This window comes from Falco peregrinus, chromosome Z (genome assembly GCF_023634155.1).
Source record: "Falco peregrinus isolate bFalPer1 chromosome Z, bFalPer1.pri, whole genome shotgun sequence".
NCBI classification, from domain to species: Eukaryota; Metazoa; Chordata; class Aves; order Falconiformes; family Falconidae; genus Falco; species Falco peregrinus.
Window position 1 is genome coordinate 58,413,637 of NC_073739.1, and position 19,011 is coordinate 58,432,647.

General features: G+C 39.6%; 1 protein-coding gene across 2 annotated transcripts in view; it reads right to left on the minus strand.

The window, feature by feature from the left end:
- ANKRD31 (ankyrin repeat domain 31) overlaps positions 1–19,011 on the minus strand; it is a 75,471-nt gene that overhangs the window by 25,803 nt on the left and 30,657 nt on the right. For both annotated transcript variants that reach the window (XM_027796625.2, XM_055790316.1), the window contains exons 12-19: positions 13,940–14,001; positions 11,109–11,655; positions 10,376–10,618; positions 5,090–5,281; positions 4,093–4,235; positions 1,968–2,127; positions 1,410–1,513; positions 560–641 (exon numbers count right to left, since the gene is read on the minus strand). In XM_027796625.2, coding sequence (XP_027652426.2) covers positions 560–641; positions 1,410–1,513; positions 1,968–2,127; positions 4,093–4,235; positions 5,090–5,281; positions 10,376–10,618; positions 11,109–11,655; positions 13,940–14,001 — 1,533 coding nt within the window. The remainder of the gene's footprint in view (positions 1–559; positions 642–1,409; positions 1,514–1,967; positions 2,128–4,092; positions 4,236–5,089; positions 5,282–10,375; positions 10,619–11,108; positions 11,656–13,939; positions 14,002–19,011) is intronic.

Sequence of the window (19,011 nt, forward strand, 5' to 3'; positions counted from 1 at the left end):
TAAGATGTCAGTGTCACTTAGTAGGCTCTTGAGATTAATGTGAACTGAGATTTGATGGCCTAGGACAAATTACACTCCTAAGCACCAGCATTTCTGGAACTGCCCATCATCCACAGTGTCTGACTTAAAGATTTATCTTTTTTTACTCATAAATTATTTTAGGCTCCTGAAAGTCCAGCCACACTAGAATGAAAATGCTGCATTTGTTACTTTACACAAAGACAGCATGTACAGAGGGGCTCATGGACTTCTAACTGAATAATGTTGCCAACAGTGTGCACGTTTATCTAACGAACCCTTTTTATATGATTAGTTTGATTTGAAACACATGCCTCCAAGCAGCATGCTGCCCTTCCTTGTCATCATATTCATTCCTAGGTAAACTGGAAGTATTTCAGGAAATGCACCTACCTGGGAGCTGAAAATCTTATTCTCTGAAGCTGAAATTTCCAGAGGACATACTCAAATATATTACATGCTACACTATTTTAAAACCAATTATATTACAAAAGGTAATTACCCTCCCAAAAATATTGAAACAACTTGAATTTACACCTACCTGCATGTTTGGAAGTTCTCAATTCAGGCAGCAACAGTTCTTTTTGCTCCTTTTCTACACATTGTATAGCAGCAACAGTTTCCTGTTAAGACACATAGAAATGACAGTAAGAAGTAAAGCCAAGTGCACCATATAAAACAAAGGCCAAAGTGCACGGCCTGCAGGATAAGTACTGCTGGACTTGGGTCATTCCAGGCAGAGAATTAAAGGCAATGGGGGCACTGTTAGGATAGACGTACACAGTGCCACCAAGGGTATGCTCTGCAAGGGGCTGTCACAGCCTGGTTTCACCCAGACATTCAAACCAGTCCATGCTCAGAGTCCCACCTCCGAGCACACTGCAGGGATCAGACAGTGAATTTCACCATGACAGCCTCACCTAGACAATGCAGACATAGCATACAGATACCATTAAAAGCCCTCCTAACATAAAACTTCTATAAAAAACCTCCCTGGCTGTTTTAAATTAAGATTAAACAATTTCTAAATATCTTCATTATCATGAAGAAAAATCATTACTCTTTCAAGGACCCATTTTGGAAATGTGATAAAAGTCTCAGGATCCCCAACCTTTTTTCTATTGATATAGGCAATAATCGTATGTAAGTATTGACTACAGTTTGTACAAATGAATGTGCACAGAGATCATGAAAAAAGTGGTGATCAACACACTTATATACTGTACACCACAGCTTATATACTGTAATACAACCTGCATGATGCTCTTTTTTACATACATTCTAGAGGGTTAATTATTTAAATGATACTTTTATATAATTCAGTCAGCAAATTACATCATGCAGTGCTACACTATGAAGCAGTTTAACAAAACTCTGTTATCTGTATTTACCACATTGTATTTCTCATGTTGTGGCTCCAAAGTTGCATCATCATTTTTACAGTAGTAGCAATAACAACTTTTTGATCTTCTTGAGCTAGAAGAACATTTCCTTTCTATGCAATTAAAAAATAAATAGAATTTAAAATTAATTTGCAGGAGCATAATAGGTTAGAATAGCTAATACAGGTTACTAAGGTGCGATGGCAGATCACATTATAAAAAAATACCTTGTATATGTAAATGAGATCAAATTTAGGTAGCATAAGGAGTAAGTCTTTAAAGCTACCACCTTCAAAACCACAAGGTTCCTATGAAGGGAAGTATGCATAATAAAAAAATTCTGAAGGGCCAAATATGTCCTTATAGCTCGTTCTCTCAGGAAAAAAACCCAACCAACTTCTTATATCCTATTTTCTGAAAATAAGTAAGCAAAATTCAGTAATTAATAGAGTTAAAACTGTAGGTGCCAGGAAATACACAGCTCTGCAAATCTGCAGCATTCTAATGTACAGTTTTTCCTTAAGACTACAGGGTAATCCTATGATTTACATTATGAAACCAACATACCTGGAACTTCAGTAGTCTCAACAGGAAGTACACAGTCCATAGCGCAGTAAGACTTCAGCAATTCTTGCATTTCATCATCACAAGCTTTATCCAGAGCACTTTTCCCTGAACCATCCCTCTCACAAGGATCTGCTCCATGCTGTAGTAGAATCCTGGCTGCCTATTATATATTAATATTATTAGTATTGTTGTAATTCTTGTTGAGGACTTCTAATACAACTATACGTGTTTTATCTATCATAAATCACAACTAATAAAGATACAAACCAGATACTCTAGAACTTCCCAATTTTGCAATCCCAATTTGCAATTAATTGCAATCCCAATTAAAAAAACAAGTTTAATTGGCTATTATGGTATTGTTATAGAGAGCAATTACAAAACTTCATATATCTAAATTAAAAGGAACCAGTCAATTTTATCAAGATTGAAATGCAGAAAAGAAGTGGATTTTTAAAGTATTTAATAGTGGGTTTGTATTTATAAGTATTTAATAGTTTGGTTATGTGCACTGATGATTTTTTTTCCTAATTCCAAACCACTTGCAAGTCTGCTTAATCACAAAATGTGGCAATGAGATTAGCGGCATCAGTTAATGAATCATTACCCCCTAAAATTCAGATCATATGAAAGTGTTGATGAGGTCAGAGCTTGGATGGTAAAGAATTTTCATACCTATGATGTCTCATCTTTAGTATTTCTTCTTTCTTTCATTCAGAATGCTGTTAAGCATCAGAATGTATCAGAAAGAGAATAGTCTCTAGAAGTTCAGAATCTTCCCTATCAGTTTTCTCACACAATACTGAATAATAGCTTACATGTTTGCAAGAACCCTGCTGACAGTTTGGCACCAGGTCTGCAAAATCACCCCATTAAAATTTCATCTTTGCTCACAGAAAAGATAAACTTGATGAAGGATCAGCTCTTCTGACAAGAACAAGAAATGCTATGTTTGAGCCAGTTTGGCATCACATTTTTATGCTGAGTTCCCTGGAAGTCACTGTGCCAAAACAATATTTTATTAGTGTGACATTCTGGGCCCCACAATTTAAGAAGAATGTGAAGGTCCTCAAATGCATCCAGAAAAGGGCAAGAAAAGGTGGTGAAAGGTCTGGAAGGCATGCATATGAGGCATGGCTAAGGACATGGGTTTGTCTAGTTTGGAGAAAAAGAAGATGAGGAGTGACTTCATTAATCTCTACAGCTAGGAAGCTGTAGGAGCAGAAGTGGAGAGGGCAGTGCTGATCTCTTCTCCCAGGTATCCAGTGACAGGACATGTGGGAACGGTTCAAAGCTGCACCAGGGGAGGTTCAGACTGGACAGCAGAAACATTTCTTTACCAAGACAGTGGTCAAACACTGGAACAGGCTTCCTAGAAAGGCAGTCAATGTCCCAAGCCTGTCAGTGTGCAAGAGGCATTTGACCAATGCCCTTAGCAACATGCTTTAACTTTTGGTCTGCCCTGAAGTGGTCAGGCAGCTTCACTAGAAAATTGTTGTAGGTCTCTTCCAACTGAAATAGTCTATTCTATTCTATACAACCATTGAACAGTCTGGTTGGAAGGGACCAGTTAATGAAAAAAAAAAGGGGGGGGAGGGGGTTGATTTTTAAAAAACAGGCCTAGGGCTTTTTTCTTTACAAAGAAGAAATTTTTTACAATTAGGGTGGTGAAACACTGGAATAGATTGCCCAGAGAAGCTAAGGATAGCTCATCAATGGAAGTGTTCCAAGTCAGGCTGGATGTGGCTCTGGGCAAGCTGATCTAGTGAAAGATGCCTCTGCCCATGGCAGGGAGGTTGGACTAGACAACCAAATTAAGAATGCTCAATTTTAGTAGTAATTTTTAAAAGGGCAATAAGTAGGAGAGAACCACGGGGACTTCTGAGTTTTTCTGATTTGTCTGATGGACTGAAAAAGTCAACTAACTATACAATCTCAACTGTCACTATTGAAAAATATTTCTTTAATTTTGATCACTTTAAATAATATTGGTTTATTTCCTAAATGCAAATCTACACTAGAATTGTACTAGTAACTTTGACTTTCCTTATTTAAATGAGGATTGTGCTTTGCTGACCATCTGCTGGAAATCAGGTTCAGGATCTAATGTAAAAGAAAAAGATACCTCTAAATAGTTGCAAAAAACAGCATCGTGTATTGGCAAAATACCATCCATGCTTCTGCTGTTAACATTAGCACCAGCTTTCAGTAATTCTAAGATCACTTCAGTAAATCCCCCATTGGAAGCTTCATGAATTGCTGTCCAACCTAATAAAAGCAAGTTGACACAGCATGCATCTGATTTGGAAAGATCCCCACATATTACTAATTAGTGATCATACATTTTGCTGTGTTTGCTGTACTATAAGCAATGGACTATCTTTAAGATAAAACTTATACTAGCAATCACCTTGAAATGCCGATGTGAATTATTTCCTGTGTAATTTAGCTTGCTTTAGAGAAAAACGTATCCAATATTAAGCAGAAAAAAATTGTTTACGTTTCTACTACACTACTAAAAATAATAAAAGAAACAAACAATAGAGTAGAAAGACTCTAAAAGCTCAGAAGCATAATATTAATAGCCTGATTTCTAATCCCAGTGGCATTTTATAACATCAGGTCTGCCAGGCATCCAGAATAGAATAGCATTCATTCTGAGACTATAAAACCAGAAATGCATTATACATTTAGGTAGGAAAAAAAAAGAAGAAATAATCTTGTAATCTGATTTTTGTCCTTATTTCCCAAGGAAGTAAGACTTGTATGAATGTGCTTCACACATGTATATATTCATCTGCATACACATTAGTTCTTCCACCAAACTTTCAAGTCCACCCTCCATATGTATCTCTGATAATGTGCTCTTCAGCAGATGAACAAGACCTGATCGATGTCCCTGATAAGAAAAAGGCTATATTAGCTCCGTTGACATACTAAATCCAGGGATTCACTGATTGTGCTTGCACTTCTTGAATTACTTCCTTTCCCCCTCACAATTACATCATAAATCAAGGATCCATAATTATATTAAAATTACACAAATTATATAAAACTAAATATACTACAAATTACATAAATTTGTATCTTAAAACAAGCCCATAAAAGAGTCATTTTCAAACCTGCATAGTCCTGTTCATTGACACAAATTCCAGATGATATTAGAGTTTTCACCAAAGACAAATCTCCTCTCCTAGCAGCAATATGCAGCTGAGTTTCCCCTTTTTCATTTCTCTTCACCTTCTTTCTCCCCGCTCTTACGTTACAGGCACCACATAAAATTACCGCTTCTTTTCTGGTAGATCGGGAGGATTCTAAACACATAGCAGGTGTTCATTAGAAACCACAAAAAAATGTTTCATTATAAACAAGGAATTAACTTTGTAATTCATTTGAATTGATGTAAATGTGCGCAATACTGCAGCCTTAATTATTCAAAAACATTAACTGACTATATCAAAAGGTTAGAACATACTGCATAACAGCTCAGGTAACAAACAGACCCTATACAAAAGAATTTACAGTTCAAATCTGGATGACTTAACAAGTGTACAGTGAATTAGGGATCAACAAAAATGGTAACAAGGTTGAAGTTTTATACTGCATAGAGGTGGGGAGTACGTTACATTTCTCTGTGGACTGTTTTCAAGTTACCAGACATGCCTGCTAAATATGTAAAGTACCTACATAGAGTTATTTAAGAAATGACATTGACTTGACCACCACCTCTTTTCCATTCCTAATTCTTTATCAGGGAAAAGATAGGTTTCTACATAAGGTATTTTTACAGTTGTGATGTGAAGTCCTGTAGACTGATTACCAATCTTTGATTGTCGTGACATAGCTGAACTGCCTTCCAATTAAACCTGTGCTGGACTGGGCCCATAACTGTAAATAAACTTGACTGAATCCTTCTCTTAGTGATTCACAAAACAAACAACATTCACTTTACATTCTACCATGTCATCATCAGACAGATCCTAATCTGAGGCTTCAGGTAACAGGCATATAAAATTGTAAGGGATACAAAGAAAAAAAACAGATTTAAAAAGTACTGATTCTGTGTATAGAGTACGGACAACCACCCACCACCCCCCCCAGAAACTGCTACCAAAAAGATGGTGTATAAAACTTCAGAAGCTCTACCATGCATACTAGCTTTTTTTAAACTCCTCTTCCCGCTGTTATAATACTGTGCTATCAGATTTTTTTTCTAAAGTTCAGTGTTCTTTCTCTGATTTCTTGAAAATCTGTAATTCTTCCAAAACCAGGAAAATTTAAGGGTTTTAATAAGCATTTTGCCACTCTAGCCATGTTTTTTTAATGACTCCTATGAACAATTAGTTGCTGCATCCCAAGCATTCCCTCTTCTCATCAGACAAGCTGTCTTCTCAACTATTTTCATTTATCAGTATCCATTACTATCAAACACCTTCCATGATTTGACAGCTGCCTTTCTTCAGGCTCCTCCTGCCTTGTGGAAAAACTGCTTTTCCAAGGCTTCCTTCCTTTAACGTAAACTACTGAGCTTTTCACACAAAACTGTTTGGAAGAACATGAAAGATATACTGCAACTATATTAAAGACTCACATATAGTGAGGATCTATCCGTACTAATTTCAAACTAGCTTGTTCAAGCACTGCTGCAGCCAGACTACGGCAGCATGGAACTCACTATAGGCTATTCTGTCAGAAAGCATTCGGGCAGCCCTATTTGCATTGGGGGTGCTTGGCCCGCACTGTGCCGCAGCCAGAAGAGCTAAAGTGAGTTTCTCTTTCAAATGAAAACTGAGATTTTAAAGCACACAGAGGAGTCACATTACTGAAATACTCCTCCAGTCTGAGACCTACTTTTCTATAAGATAATGTATTGTGTTTTGTCTAAAAGCTTCTCAGTCTGAACTCCCAAAGTGATCATCCACTTTCTGGTTCTTCCTTTTCTTCCCCTTTGATTCATGGGAGAATGTCCTAGGGACTTTTTAGAGACGTGTGAGGAAAACAAGGCACACAACAGCCCATTAAGCTAATGACCCTTAGCAATATCAGCTGCAAGTGAACAGAAATAATTGCAAAGTTTTCCAGTTAAGTTGTCATGCACAACAGTTTTCTTCATGGTCATTAGGAAACATTCACAAAAGCATAATGGGACATTGGTATGTGAATCACCAAATACTTGTCCTCCACGGAACACATTGCTAGGTGGGTCATAAGCAGGAAAGATCAGGAACATGGCAAATACAAAATCCAGTCAGCACATGTACAAAGATAAAATGGAGAGATTACAGTAACCAGCAATCAGACTAGATTAAGCTGCCACACCTCAACAACTGCAAGGATATCCTCCTTCAGAAAGACATCTGAATGCTTCGGCATTCATCTATGAGTAATTCCTTACACAGGCTGAACTATAAGAAAAGAATCAAGCTGTTTGTACCTTCCTTCTGTATAAGCAGAACAGGAATGCTGAGAGCCCAGGAAGTGACTGTAGATGAAAGTGACACTGCATCATTTAGGAAGAAGAGATTTTTATGCAAGAATACAACAATATAAGGAAGACCACTGGGACACAGGAAAAATCAGATGAGCTACAAAAGCCAGTTGATGAAGAAAAGGCATGAGACAGCAAAAAAAATGAAAACCCCACAAGTCAGAAGACATTATCCTATCTTCCACTTTCTTCTGCTACAATCTGAATGCCATTGTCCTGGCCTCCAAAGCTATTAATGACTTCAACTGTATGAAGGGCTACGCTTTCTTGCATCGCCTCTCAAACAACATCATTTTCCTGGGGTGAAGGGAACACATTTTAGCTGAATAAAGATACCTGAAGAGTATCTTTGGAGGAAAAAGTAATCTGTGAAATGCTATTCCACAGGAGAACAAAATGTAAGATACATGTTTGGAATAAAGGATTTTTTTAAATCATAATTGTAAAGAGAGAGAGAGGGGAAGAAAAAATATAAAGGAAAAAAATCCAAAAACGTATTAATGCACATAGGCTTTATTATAAAAATTGAGCAGGAATATAGCTGCTACAGGAAAGAACAACTGCAGGGAAAGAAATACTTTCTATGTTCAATGTTTAGCAGTAGATGATGGCATATATCAGATATGCCATAGATTTTTTTTTCCAGAAAGAAGTAAAAAGGCATGCCTACAACAGGAGGAACCAATATGCAGACAGCAAGGCCAAACACTGGAGAGCAGTAATATGATGAGGCCTTTCCTTCTCACTTCACTTTCCAAAAGAAAACATGAGCCTGCAGTCCAGAAACTCAAGACAGCAGGAACTTAAGATGGGTTTAAAACCAGCTGCCACCTGAGACAGGAAGAGGAAACAGTATTCTGTACAGCTGAAGGCAGAAGACAACAAAAATTCCATGACTACCAAAATAAAAGGATCAGCAGGAACTTCACAATTTCCAGAATGTTTTTTGTCATGTGTTGCAGGACATTGCAGAGATTAGCCGATGACTCCTTAATTCAACGTATAAGACTAGTGAGCATCCAGACAAAGTCCCCAAAGAGAAGGAGGGTACTAAGCAAACAAAAGAGGTAAATAAATGAGTATGTTGATGGCATGTGTGCAGATGTATTTGTCCATATTGTGCGCACCTGTACAGGTGGGTGTGTAATTTGTTATACATATTATTTTAAATGTATATATATTCTGTATATATATTCTGGTTTTAAAAGCAGTTAATGCATGTAGGAGCATGAATCCCATTGATTTTTTAAATATATACAATATACTTAATGCTAGCATTCATTTCCATCCCATTCAAAGGCAACCAAAGTTTAACCAGTAAGACATAACCAGAAACACATAACTGCAGTCCAAGGAAGAAACTAAAATTTTTTGCTACACACACTTGGAAAAAATAAATCAAATGTTATTTTGCCATAAATATGTAAATGCCATACACAAATACACATGCATTCACGCACACTTCTATAAACCTATATTATATATATATATATAAATAAAAAAACCACCTTTTCCTATATACGTATATACAAAGCGTAGATTTACATTGAGACAGTAGCTACCTGAAAGAGAAAGTTTCACAGAACTGGAAACAGCTTACAGAAAACATTTCAGCAGGAAAATATGAGTAATAGCTAGTAAGTATTTCACACCATAACCCACACTCAAGATGAAAAGCTACACCAATTCAAAAACTAACCTGGCATAGGAACGGAATTAAAAAAGCAACAGTAAATGAGAAATGAAAAAATGGGAAGTGAATGGAACCAAATATAAATGAGTAGTTGTAGAAAACCTCTGTGGAAAACAAAAGAATACAAAGAGAGAGTCACAGACAGCTGAAGCCCTAAGAAGACAGTATTTTAAAGTCTATCAAACCCAGAAAAAATAATTCCAAAACTTTTAATTAGTAGAGAGAAATGACAGAATTGTCTAAGGTAATATGAAAAGACAAATACTCTATTCTACCAAGGCAAAGCTGCACAACAAATTCCTATCATCTAACAACACAGTTCTTTACATTTCGACACAAACTAAGGAGAATACCAAATCAAATCAGCAGTCCAAATATATTACATTTGCAAGTTTTAAAAGAAAAGGTGATCCCATCTGAACTACAGGTTTTGGTTTTAGTAGATCTTGACTGCTATAGTTCTCTAGTTTCAAAAGAAAACAACATAAACAAGATGCTGTCAGCTTTACCAAAAAAACAGTGAGTGAAAAATACTTGGGGGTTGTCATGAGTAATCAGCTGGACCAGGACTCTGTTGTGATGGTAAGGCTACAAGATAAATGCAAGTCTTTAATATGGGATGAAACTGCTAAACAGAGAGCTGTATGTGCAGGCAGAAGAGAATATAACTACCAGAGGATGCTAGGTCCTTATCCTCATATATGTAGGTTTGTTTCTACACTACAGTTAAAACCAAATGTACAAGCATGCCGTACAAGAGCCTATGCCAATTTGTGCCTGATGAGGACTCAGTCTACAAAATCTAAGGGAATAAATATATATATACCAAATATACAGAGACCAAGGTTTTCTTCTTTGATCTGTAATATGTAAAATAAAACGAGAGCAATTTTAGTGTTATTTAGGCTATCATTTATGTAACACAGTTAACTAAGGAACAATTTAAAGTTATTTTAAGCTTTCAGTTAAAAACCTGCATCCCACCTACCACAAAGCTCAAAGACTGATGAATGTAACATAAACAAAACAGACTAATTATGTGCATTCTGTAAAATGGAGTACAGAAATTCTGGAAATATTTCAAGTATTTGGAACTCGCTAGAGTATTTGCTCAACATACTATATATTTTTTTTTCCTGATTTTCCCTCATGTTTTACAAAGAGCCTTCTTCATGTATGTCTGGAAAAAAAAGCCACTGTTTTTATAAAATACTATTAACTTTTCACCTGATTGCTTGGATTTTTGTGGTTCTGATGCTTGACTGAATTGTGATTGATCAGACGAAGACTTGTTTTTGCTGCTACTGGAATACGAGGCTGCCCTTTGGCTTGTCTCCCAGGGGTCTAATCTAACTCTTTTAGCATGGACTTCTGTTTCAGTAAACTGTGAAAGCATGCTGGTCTTTGCATTTCCTTCTCCATTTTCTTCGGTGCCTTCTGTTCCACTTACTCCAGAAAAAACTCCTTCATCTGTTGATTTAACAAAAGCAGAGTATCTATGTCATACTATTCAGTAATTTCAGAAGTTATAACTGATACTAAAATTAATGTCAAAATGACCACCTTGTCTAGGTTAAAAAAATATCTGCAGTAGCTCACTGTATTTTTGAATATGCTTTAACATAATAAGTCTTTTACCCACTGTTTACCATGTTAATGACTGAGATTGAATGCAAAACAATTCCAAGATTCTTCTATATACCCTAATTATTGGAATAAGCATTGCGGTAACATTTTGGTAAACACAACAGGGACGTGGATATAAAACAGTCCCCAAAAATGAAAGCAAAAATTACTAACTAGTTAATCCGGAACACTGGAATATACTAGAACACATTCCATGTGTCTGCTATTTATTTATGGCAAAATAGATTCTCTGGAGACCAACAGCTGGGTTTTTTTAATAGAATACATAGAATGCTTACAAGAAACTCAGTTATTTTCAAACAAAGTATTGCACCTGTTTTCTGCAAGGTTTCTTTCTGCATATTTTCCACAATCTGAAATGAGTAAGGAGACTTGCTGCCTGCATTAACACTAAAATGCAAATCTGCTTTTGAGCTGGTGTCCTGAAGATCCCCTCTGTTTTGTCTAATTTGAAGCATGTCCTTTTCATGGAGTTGTAAAGCCATAGGCTCGATGTCTAAACTGCAAGCATTTTCAGTTTCAGTGTGACACGCTTCAACACTTCCTTCTGCATTAAGCAGGATCCCCCCACCTTTCTCAGGTTGTGGAGCCTCTTGTGGAATGGTGCTTATTACACCACTGGTAGAATCATAAGGACTTCCAGAAACACTTTCTCCATTAGTAGCTGCTAAAAGCTCGTGTGCCAACTGTGTTTCTGTATTTGCTTGAAGTGTCTGTTCAGTGCAGCTGATTCCATCTTCAGATATATTAGTGTTAATGTTCTGCACCTCATTTACATTAGTCTGTTGCACTATGTCCATGCTGTCTGAATCCATAAGACTTGCACATGTTGGTTCTGACTCGCCTGTCTGTAGGGAAATCTTCAAACAAAAGCAAAAAGAGTTTTAAACTTAGACCATTAATTTTGTTTCCATCAACATCAGATTTAATTTTATTTGTCAGGTTTTGCAAAGAAATAATTTGTTCTGAAGGTATTCTCATACTGGTACTTAAATTCCTGATCACTGTCATAACTCCTGTTCAGACGTCCTGTTTTAACTTTAAAACAGATAGGTTGTGAGAGTAAGTCAAAGCAAGTGAGTATTGACTGAGAATCAAGTTCCTTCAGATCAGTAGTCTGAGAATGCTGTGCAGACACTTTTTCTCCAGAAACCATTGATGTGATTTCTGGTGATATACTCCCCTGTTACAACAGAAGTTGCTGAGCTTCCACCAGTTTTGCCCTTTTCTTCTGTAAATTAATTTTCACTGTCACCACTGCTGAATTCATGTTTCTGTTGCAATTCTGTCTGACTGAGCTCGGTTTTCTCACAACGTTAACTAGGATGCAACAATTATGATTAGAAACAGCAACAGTGTGTCCCACTTCATTAGGTCCAGCACCAGGGAAATACATTTTCTATAATTTAACTGTTCCTTAGTTTGCAGGGTGGACCTAAACCTGAGGCCTACCTAACATGAGACATTATTTCTGAATAGTTTTGGTTGTAGCCTCTGCTATAATAATATCAGATTTATTTTTCTTTTTTGAAGTTATATTTTTTTGATTTGGTTTTCTGCCTTCAGACTCCTGAAGAACTTTACTTTCATATACTGTTTATATTTCACCAGATTTGTTTTTCTGCCTTGCTCACTTTTAGCAAAACCTCCTTGGATGCTTTAGTATTATCATGTTGAACTGTGTCATCTGCATTTAATTCTATCTACAAAACAGGAAATACACTTAATTTCATTTTCTGATAAATTGCTTTATTACACACTAAAAGAAAACTACTGTTATAAACTTAACTGATATCCTCTGCTTTTGCAGCTTTTTAAGACAGCTTTAGGACAAAGAAATTCAGAAACTAAGAAATCTGTGTAAGAAGTGTAAAAATTAATGGGTGAAATTAAATTATAAATATTACTGAAATGCTTTACACTTTTATTTATTTCTGAAAATTTAACCGGTTTTGAATTAATGCTCTGCCTTTAAAGAATTAAAACTACATTGCTTTTGTGGTCACATACCAGAGTTACAGTTTCACATTTCTAGCAGATCTGTCTGCAATGATTCTAGGAAACTTTGAAGAACGGGAAATAACATGGCAAAAACACAAAAGAATTAACTCATGGCAGTCTCACAACAAAACTGCTCTAAAGGCAGACTAACAGAGTTATCCTGTTGATTACTTCACATCTGGAGATAGAACCAGAACACAAACACTGCAACAACTCACACAACTACTGAAATCATCAGCTACACAAGCACAGTAGTAGATTTTCCCAATTAAATGTTTACACCTTCTACTTGGAGAATATCCTTCATCAATCAATTAATGTTTTAATGTGTAATCTAAGATTATACACCATGGATGCTGTTACAGCAAAACATTTCTAAGGACATTGTAGACTGTACTAATGTGAGAAATAAGGACAGTTATCATAATCACATAAAATTTCAGAAAGCAAGAATAAAGTGTCTGTGCATGCTGCATAATATGTTTCAGACATTACCAGTTACCGTTGTTCAAAGGGGAGAAAATGAGATGGGGAGAATACAGCTGTTAATGCCAAAAGCTCTTATGCTATATGCAAACAAATGACAACCCAAGTGACTGATCATGGTGTCTTGTTTTCATGTGAGGCATTAGCTCCCACATCTCACAGTATAACTGTGCGACCCCTATATAAGACAGTGGCTCCCTAATCCTTTCATATCAAAACCCAACACAACGTACTAGAGAGAGGCAAGAAGCAGCTATCCTGCTGCTACAAGCCAGGCAACGTGCTGCAGTATCAGTCAGGTATCTGCAAGTACAAAAAGGCATCATGTACCAGACTTGTAAAGTACCTCTGCAGCACTTGCAAAATTCAGCAAGAGCCACTGTCCGTGATAGGCAGCCAACTGCCTCTGTCCTGCATGTCCATGAGGGTGCAGCTTAAACCAAGTACCAGTAAGGATCAGCAACTGCTTTCCATAGAATTGACATAACATGAATGTCACTCTGTTTCAGTCCCTGCTGGGTATGAAGTGCCTAGTATATCATGTACTGGGTTTGAAACACATTCCAGAAACATTCGTCTGCTTTAGTTTACTGAAGACTGCTAAGCAAGCCTGTAACAACAGTTCAGCATAAAATTAACATCTCTGTAAAGATGTACCTGGTACAGGTTGGTGTCCTCTACACTTTCAGTATTTAACGTATTCTTTGAATCATCTCCATCTGAAATGAAAATGACAGACAGAAAGAAACAAGAATTGAAGAGACCATAACTCTTTACACATACACCATACTGTGTCCACAGCCTTGTGTGTAACAGTACTTACCACGTTCAGCTACCTAGAAAAGATATCGAGCCATAAGGTTTTTATTAGAAATGAAAACATATCAATATGTAAAATACATATTAAAATCTTGGACTCCTATCTTTATTGTAGATGGCGTCTTGTACCAACCAGGACAGGTGAGATGAAGTGTGACATGCTTCCAAATTTTTTGGAGGATTACTGACCTGAGCAATTATTTTTAGAAACTCAGAGGAGCTACTACATTTCCCTAACTTGTAACAGGCTTCCCCGATCCCCAAGAGACTTTTCTGAAGCCAGGAATGTTCGGATGATACTAGCTTACATCATTCCTTGTACAGCATATTTGGGCAGGGAAAGGGATGCAGTAGCCAAAGCCAAATCACCAATGTAAATATAAGCAGGGATGTTCCCCAGCACCAATTCAGTGCCTTGTGGTCATCTGCTTTAGCTTTCCAGCTACCCTCTGTGCTGACAAAATGGCATAAAAAGAGTATAGAAGCTACCAAGATCTTATCCTAGATATTAATATACTTACTTAATCCACACAACAATATGCATTTACTTCTGGCCAATATGCGCTCAAACCTAGACCTGTCACACCACACTGAAAAAAAAATTTAGCTTATCACCCTTTGTTATTCTGTACTGCAACATGAACCCCAGCTCCAGCCCTAAGATTCACCCAGCTATCGAGCACCTATTAAGCCAAACGCTAATCCAAACTACAATTTTAAACATATTTTCAGCCCACCAAACTTTGGAAAGCTCAGAATGTCTGGATGACCTTTGGTGGCTGCAGCCCTAACCTCTAATCATGGGACCTCCCAAATAAAGCAGTCTCCATCAAGCTAATCTCTTACAGCAGCATTAACCTTGGTTTCACTCTCATTTGAAGCCAGTAACTCCTGCCTACTCCTACTGTCCTGTCTCCAAACTTAAAGAATCATAGAATGGTTGGGTTGGAAGGGACCTTTAAAGGTCATCTAGTCCACCCGCACCCTGCCATCAGCAGGGACATCTTCACATAGATGAAGCTGCTCAGAACCCAGTCCAACCCGACCTTGAATGTTTCCAGGGATGGGGCATCTACCACCTCCTCGGGCAACCTGTGCCAGTGTTTCAACACCCTCATTACAAAAATGTCTTCCTTACAACTGGTCTGAACCCACCCTCTTTTAGTTTAACACCGTCACCCCTTGTCCTATCACAACAGGCCCTGCTAAAAAGTCTCCCTTAAGTATCAAAAGGCCACTACAAGGTCTCCCCAGAGCCTTCTCTTTGCCAGGCTGCACAACCCCAGCTCTCTCAGCCTTTCCTCACAGCAGAGGTGTTCCACCCCTCCCATCATTTTGGGGGCCCTTCTCTGGACCCCCTCCAACAGGTCCATGTCTTTCCTGCACCGAGGGCTCCACAGCTGGATGCAGTACTCCAAGGTGGGGTCGGTCTCACCAGAGCAGAGTAGAGCAGCAGAATCTCCTCCCTCGACCTGCTGGCCTCGTTTCTTTTGATGCGGACCAGGATTTGGCTGGCTTTCTGGGCTGTGAGCACACATTACTGGCTCATGGCCAGCTTTTCATGCACTGGTACACCCCCAAGTCCTTCTGCACAGCACTGCTCTCAATCCCTTCACCCCCCAGCCTGTACTGATACCGGGGATTGCCCCAGCCCAGGGGCAGGACCTTGCCCTTGGCCCTGCTGAACCCCCTGAGGTTCACATGGGCTCACTTCTTGAGCTTGTCCAGGTCTTCTGGATGGCATCCCAGCCCCCAGGCACGTCAACTGCACCACTCAGCTTGCTGTTACCTGCGAACCTGTTGAGGGTACACTAGATCCTACTGTCTATGTCATTGCTGAAGATATGAAACAGTACTGGTGACAATAGTGACCCCTGAGCAACACCACTTGTCACTGATCTCCACCTGGACATCGAGCCATTGACCCCTACCCTCTGGATGCATACATCCAACCAATTCCTCATCCGCCAAACCATCCATCCATCAAATCCTTCTCTCTCCAATTTAGAGAGAAGGATGTTGTGGGGGACCCTGTCAGAGGCCTTAACAGAAGTGCAGATAAATGACACCCATAGCTCTTCCCTTGTCCACTGATAGAGTCACTCCATCACAGAAGGCCACTAGGTTCGTCAGGCAAGACTTGCCATCGGTGAAGCCATGCTGGCTGTCTTGAGAATCACCTCCCTGTCCTCCATGTGCCTCAGCAGAGCTTCTGGGAGGATCTGTTCCATGATCTTCCCAGGCACAGAGGTAAGGCTGACAGGTTGGTAGTTCCCAGTGTTCTCCTTTCTACCTTCTGGGTAGAAGGTGCAATGCTTCCCTTCTTCCAGTCACTTCCAGTCAGACTTCTCCTGACTGCCATAACTTTTCAAATATCATGGAGAGTGGCTTGCCAACTATATCAGCAAATTCCATTAGGACTCTGGGATACATCTTGTCAGGTGCCACATACTTATGTATGTTCAGGTTACTCAGGTGTTCACAAACCTGGTCTTCTCTTACAGTGGGAATGACTTTACTCCCCCAGTTCCCGTCTTGTTGTCCATCCACTTGAGCCATGCACGAATAGAGGTTGCCAGTGAAGACTGAGGCAAAAATGTTGTCGAATACCTCAGCCTTCCCCTCGTCTGTTGTTAGCAGTTTGGCAGTCATCATTGGGTTACACTGTCTTTGACCTTCCTTTTCTGGCTGACATACCTACAGCAGCCCTTACTATTTTTCACATCCCTTGCCCAGTTCAGCTCCAGCATGCCTTGGCCTTCCTGACTCAATCACTATACAACTGGGCAGCACCTGTATACTCTTCCCAGGACACCTGTCCCTGCTTCCACTGCCTGTGCATTTCCTTCTTGCCTTTTAGTTTAACCAGCATGTCTCAACTAATCTGTGTCAATCTCTTGCCTTCCTTTCCCAATTTCTTACACTTGGGGATTGAGAGCTCTCACGCTCTACGGAAAGCATCCTTAAAAAGATCTGCCAGCTCTGTCCTGCTCCCTTGTCCCTGAGTGTGGTTTCCCAGGGGATCCCACTGACTAACTCCTTGAACAGCTGGAATTTTGTTTTCCTAACATTCAGGGTCCTGACTTTACTCTTTGCCTGACCCATACTTCTCAGGACCACAAACTCCATCAGTGCACGATCACTGCAGCCCACACTGCCTCCAATCTTGACATCACTGATTAGCCTCACTTGCATTGGTGAGCTGATCCTGTATACCTTCTGTATTGCATACCTTCAGGTAGTAGCTGTCTACTACCTGGCTTAAGAAGTTATCCTCAATGCACTCCAGGAGTCTACTGGATTGCCCGCAGTTCATCCAGCAGATGTCAGGGTGGTTGAAGTCCCACAGCAGGATGACGGCCTGCAAGCGCAATGCATCCTGTAGCTGGAGCAAGAAGGCTTCATCAGTATGTTGTCCTTGATCAGGCAGCCTGTAGTAAACACCAACCGCAATGCTCCCTTTGTTGCCTCAGTCTTAATTCTCACCCATAAGCTTTCAACCTGCTCATGGATATTCTTCAGTTTCTTCACAATCTATCAATTTCTTGAAGTGATAGAAGAGGGCAACCCTTCCACCCCTCCTTCCTCACCTGTCCCTTCTGAACAACCTGTAGCCACTGACAGCTGTACTCCTATCATGGGACTCATCCCACCAAGTTTCAGTAATGGCAACTAAGTTGTAGCTTTCCAGCAGCACAGTGGCTTCCAACTTGTTTGTTACCCATGATGCATGCATTTTAGTAGAGGCATTCCAGCTGGGCTGTTGGCCTTGTCACCTTTTTAGAGGAACACACCTTAATGCTGTTGAGGTAATTTCCTGGTGTTTCTCTGTTAGCTCCCATTACCTCAGGAGACCCTGACTCATCTCCATATGATGCGTGTGCTCCAGTGTATCCATCACGTCTCAGAGCAACAAGCTGAAGGCACTCAGTAGCACCCTATCCCCCTAACCTTGGTGTGTCATCCCACTGCTTGCCACAGGCAAGCCTGATACTATCCCATTCCCTCTTTAAGTCCAGTTTACAGTTCTGTGAATGAGCCCTGCTAGCTCGTTAGCAAAGACCCTCTTCCCCCTTTAAGAAAGGTGAATCCTATATGACAGCAGCAGGCCCAGTGCGCCATGTAGACCACCCAGTTATCGAAAAACCCATAATTGTGGTGGTGACACCAGCTGCAGAGCCATGTATTAATAGACTGGGTTCATGTGTTTCTTCCAATGTTGCTGCCCACAGCTGGAAGGACAGAGGAAAAAATTTGTGCACCAGATTCCCTTACTAACTCTCCCAGTACCCTGAAGTCTCTTTTGACTGCCCTCAGACTATATGTTGCAGCTTCATTGCCACCCACAGGGAAAAGCAGTACGGGATAATAGTCCAAGGGCTGGGGACACCTTCCAGACTTAAATGTGCCACAGCCAACATTGGCCCACTGGTGTCCAATAGTCCTAATTCTAACTCTAATCAAGGCTTACCTTGTGACACTTCTTTGTACCTGCCCGTGACCAAGCAGCAAAGAGGGTCCCCTGTGGAGAGTCAGCCAAGTCACGACAGTCACACCAATATGGCTACATGCCGTGCTCACTTTATTAAACAAACAGGTCATATTTATAACTTAAACCGACCGCTCACCCGACTTTACACACAGGTGATTGGATAAAAGTCTCTGGGCCATGTGGGGTCCGTGTCGCTGACTGGTGAGCAAGCTGCGGGTGCCTGATCAGAGTGTGCCGAAGACAGTGTGTTGATTTCGCGGTTCCCAGGACTTGCTCTGCACCTGCCTTCTTGTCTGTGCATAGCTTGTTTTCTTTCTCCCACTGCTTGTTCCCAGGACAATTTAAAACTGCTCTGCAGCTTCAACTAACAGGCCTGGGCTGTCCAACCCAGACAATGGTAACATATGTCCTCGGTCCT